At 35.5% G+C, this 5,108-nt stretch overlaps 1 protein-coding gene across 1 annotated transcript; it reads right to left on the bottom strand.

The window, feature by feature from the left end:
• PGR7 (proton gradient regulation 7) lies at window positions 1-4,176 on the bottom strand. Its single transcript, XM_018123998.2, has 5 exons — window positions 3,723-4,176; window positions 3,431-3,511; window positions 1,721-1,825; window positions 1,425-1,574; window positions 1-368 (listed from the first exon to the last, which is right to left on the bottom strand). Exons 1-5 carry the CDS (start codon window positions 4,080-4,082, stop codon window positions 126-128), a joined length of 939 nt encoding a protein of 312 aa, XP_017979487.2. The 5' UTR covers window positions 4,083-4,176; the 3' UTR covers window positions 1-125.
• Between the last annotated feature and the right edge of the window lie 932 nt (window positions 4,177-5,108).

Raw genomic sequence — 5,108 nt, 5'->3', positions numbered from 1 at the left:
TTTCTTTTCAGAAAAACAAAACTTGGGATAAATTAAAGTTTTGATGAGGAAAGTGGAGGGCCATCGGCTAAACCCAAACACACATGACTTGCAATGGAAGAAATAAATAAATAAGGAGAACCAGTTTATTGCACTCCACTGTAGGTAATTTGCTTCAATTGTTTCACCTTCTCAAAGTCAGGGACATGGAAATTTTTCTCCACCTCCCAAGCAAGTTGAGACATACCATTAAATGAGGACTTAGCACCCTTCTCATCAGTCACTTCCTGGGGAAAAGGAATTCGTACATCAAATACACCTTTCTGAGGAGAGTAAATACGTACGTCAAATCCAAGACGATCGACCCATATCATCTTTGCTTCCAATACCTGCTATGCCATATGGAATCCCATAGAAGTATTAGACAAACTTAAATCTGAATCTACATTCCAGGTAATAGGCAAGCATGCAACTTCAGTGTCATTGGGACTTGTAAGATGTAATGAATCCCAATGAAATAGTGGCTTTCCATTGTCCAGAACATGCTATTACAAGCCAACAGACTTTTAGTCTTTCAAAAGAACATAATAAACATGTGAAATCACACATCATAAACTTTTGCAGCATGTATCTCGGTGAAGAAACCAAAGCAAAATGAAATTTGTAGAAAAAAGAGACATTGTAGGTCAAGATGCATTACGTAAGGCAAGTGAAATTATGTCTCTCAAACTCATATTTATCATCAACCTTTACACAAATCCAAAACCGGAAGACTATGATCAATTACAAATTGAGTAAGGCAAATACTAGAGTTTCCAACATTGTCCAAACAATTATAAATTCATAAGGAGACCTTAAACAGTTTTACAACTGTAAGTGTCATTTTAGAACAGCATATCAGCTACTAATAACAGATCATGATGCAGATGCTCAACTAATGTCTTCCACTATTGGTTAAAGATGATACTCCAATTCTTGGCAGCAGATAAAACTCAAGACACAATATTTAAATTCCTTCCTAACCACACTGACTGTAACCAAATATAAACTCTCTTAACAAATCTCAAGACAAGATTAGTTGAGGTTCAGGATATACTTTGCTATGACTCTTTCACAGAACCAAGAGCCATAGCATACTTCTTTTCCATTTGCATTCAACTGGTTTAATTTGACATAGTGTAGGCCATACATTACTTAAAGACATAGGATAAGAAAGTTGACAGAAAGGTAAAAAGGAGTGCAAGAAAAGAACTTTGGAATTAGATTTCCTAAGGGAACTATAATAATGAAACTTTAAGCAAAATACACCCTCTCAATTTTTAGAGAAAAATAAAAGGATGGCAATGCAACTGATTTGTGGATTTATACAAAATACGAGATAAGCAGGACTCAACACTGATGTAGAAAATTATCTAGAAAAAAGTTTATTATGGGTGGTTATGAACCTGGAAGTCCAAATCAACATATATATTGCAAAAGCGGAGGACATCTTCCATGTTATTGGTATTAATTTCTTTGACAATCCCTTCAGCAAAGTCCCGAAGTGGATCAGGATTTGCATTTCTATAAGCTGATGAAGTGACCCATACACCATCCTGCAAGAGTTACAGGCAGCATTTTTACTATAAAATTAATACAATGAAGTATATTCCGATTAATTAAAATAAAACATTCTAACAGAAGTCAGTAGGCTACAAATTATTACACATAAAGCATACAAGACAGCAAATTCTCAGTATACCTCATTGAAGTCTTCCATCTGAAGTACTCTTTCCGCATCAACAATATATAGACTGTCTTCATCTGCAACTTCTCCAAACCTCTTCTTCCACACTGAATGAAGCCGCTGAGGGAGAAATATTCAATTTAGAATTCAAACAGAAAATTGATTTAGGCTCAGACCCTATTCTAACAAAGAGGGATGAAGAGGGGCAAAGAGATAAGTGCTAAGCACCATGTAGGAAGAAACAGGAAACACATCAAATGTTAGTCTCCCACCTGTAAGAGGCATGCAGAGGGTGCAATATTCAGTTTAAATCCAAATAAGAAAATTGATTTAGGTTCAGAGCAAATTCTGAGAGAGAGAGAGAGAGAGAAAACAAGGGGGCGGGGGGAGGAAGATGATTACCATCACTTACCTCTCATTTTCATCTATTAACCCACCAGCCATAACCATAATTATTTCAGCCATCACCCAAAATTCATAGGAAAAGCATACAAAATGTTTGGACTTATTCAATACCAAAAAGTGAAAAAAAAAAGTTGAGAATAATTTTCAATACAATGGGCAACAAGAAAACTCAATTGGATCTTAAACTTTAAGAAAGTCTTATAGCTTTCAAACACACACCAAGAGAAAAAAGAAGTCATGTAGCCAAAAAAAGAAAATAGAAATTCCACTCAAGTTCTATCCTCAACATAAATTTCTTTCACTATTCCTGTTTATGTTAAGCTTACATGATTTTTGCAAAGAGGAGCTTGCTTGAACCAAAAATGAACCAAGTGGTCAACACTTAGGTATAGTAACTACAAGTTTCACCAAAGGAGAAATGAACACTTCATTCACCACAAAGCATTGCTCAGATTGCAAGTTTTAGGGCATAAAATTAAAGAGAGGAAGATTACAGCATCCACGGACACACAACTGAGATCTTTTTTATTCTTAGCTTTACTTTTGTTCTTGATACATATGTAAGTTAGCATACTTCTTTCATTTTGACACTTACGATTTGGTTTTATTGAATTTGACCTTTATTTTATTTAATTATTTAATAATTAGAAGCACCTTTGCAAATATGTTTGCCAAATAGTTTATTTACAAAAGTACTTCAACAGACTTTTAGTAATCTTAGTCCTTCACAGCATTATCACAAATACATTACAACCTATAATGCTTCAGATCAAGTTTACAAAACGGCCATCTTAACTTTTCTTTACAGCATTTCTGGAACCTTTCTACTTAGACAACACTTAAAAAGAGAAGCTCTGGGCTAAACAAGCTCTTCATTTGAAAACCCAATCAGCTTCAGCTCAAGTTATTTGTATTCAAATCTAGAAACCACAGGACAATTGATAAACTACTTGAAATATTTGGATTCTAAAAAATTTAAGTTCACCTGATTAAAAGTCAATATCAAGTACGGTTATGAATCCGACATAAACCAACACCATACACAAGGGCCAAGGCAGACGTAATCATAAAGCATCCACTTGTGTTTGAGAAAGTTGTGGCAGTTTGTAAGCAGCGAGCAATCCTATCTACTCAATTTGTCCCCAAAACATAAAATATTACTGGACTTATCATTACCATTACGAAACAATGTAAGATGGTTGATGTCTCAAATATTAGTCTCGGAATACTGTCCCAAAAACTTCAGCCACATAGATATGGTAAGTTGTCCTCTGCAAGTTATAAAGCAATGTCAACTTTCAAAACAGAAAAAAAACTTACCCTCAAAACCGTTGCATCTGCTGGTTTGTCAAGACTGCCCTGTATCGTGCACTGAGGAGTCCGCAATCCACACTGCTCTAACTGATTGAAAGTAAATTCTATCAATTTAATCACTTCAAATATACATGTAAAACATGTCACTGTCCCTCCAAGAATATTCGCATTACATTTTTAACTTTGAACTCTTCAAAATTACAAATTCAGTACTTTTTGCTTCTCCAAGTAAAACAAAAAATACCAAATGCTACCTGTATGAAATAAATTGACAGATATGTGGATGCAGAAAATTGACCTGAACATGGAGGGTTGACCGCTTATCAACAGAGAGCTGCCTAGAAGCCTGATCCAAGCACAAAACAGGGGTCCCCTCAGCATCCACAGCAAAGCGTACACCAACGCCGAAGGGCCAGCCATCTTGGGCTAGCGTGGAGAGGGTCCCCATACAAGACAATTCCATGATGGTCCTGGAAACCTCAGCTGGAAATGGCTTGTGGTTGGCATGGGTTGTTGTTGGGTCTGAAACAGTGGAAAGCGAGCATAGCGTCAAGGAGATTCTGGGAAATGGGGTTTGTTTTGGAGGAAGGGATTTGGGTTTTGGAGGAAAGAGTGGAAGGAGAAAGCGGGTTGACAAGGGTTGAGTTTGGAGATTCATTTTTGCATTGATCTCCCAACAACAGATAGATAGATAGCGTTGGTGTCTTTGTCCTGCGTTGCTTCGTTGCTCTTTTCGAGTTATGAGGGGCGTAATTATAAAAGAGTACGCTGTTTATTGTTAAAGCATAATTAATTATTCAGACATTTGCAAGGACAAAACAAAACCTATTTAAAATGTTTATGGGAAGCTTGTTCCGTAAAATATAATAAAATAATTATTTTATGATAATAAAATAGAGTAAGAAAAAAATAAAATAATTATTATTTAATTTAATTCATAAAATATAATAAAAAAATTGGTATTATGACTTACTAGAGTTAGACCCGTGCTTCTAGGACGAAACTAGTCAATTGTTGTTGGGAGATCAAACACAGAAGAATAAAGATTAAAAATTTTAAAAATTAATATGTTAAATTTAATCAATAATCAAAATATTGGTAATAGAAATATAAAATTAAATTAAAAACTAGAATGTGTAAAATATAAATAATTAAATTGGTCTTGGTGCTACAGCTTGTGGGAGAACATTGGTCTGAAACACTAGTTGTGAGGCAGGTTGGTAGACATATGGATTTTGAGCAATATTGCCCATATTTGGATAGAATGGTTGATATGGAGGGTATGGATGGCATGGATTGAAATTGTGAGTTTGTTAGCCATTGTATGCAACTGCTTGTATTTCCCTTCCTGTTTCTTGGATGTGTTCCCTTTTCTTGAGCTGGTAGCTTCATGCCTTTCAATTTTGCCATTTTTGATAGCTTCCTCTATTATCTCTCTGGATAAGATAGAGTCTACGAAGTTTTTCGTGGCATTGACAATCAATCACTCATAAAATGGAGCTCAGAGTGTGTTGATGAACAACACAATCATCTCTTTATAGGTGAGAGGTGGCTGGACTTGCGCTACCATGTCTCTCCATCTTTGAGAATACTTCTTGAAGCTCTCACTTTGTGTTTTCACCATGGTTTGTAATGGCAACTGATCCAAAGCCAATTCATCCACATGGTTATATTGTGCTATAAA

The sequence above is a fragment of the Theobroma cacao genome, chromosome 6, assembly GCF_053813885.1.
Source record: "Theobroma cacao isolate CCN51 chromosome 6, ASM5381388v1, whole genome shotgun sequence".
Taxonomy (NCBI): Eukaryota; Viridiplantae; Streptophyta; class Magnoliopsida; order Malvales; family Malvaceae; genus Theobroma; species Theobroma cacao.
This window is presented reverse-complemented; position numbering and strand designations above follow the sequence as displayed.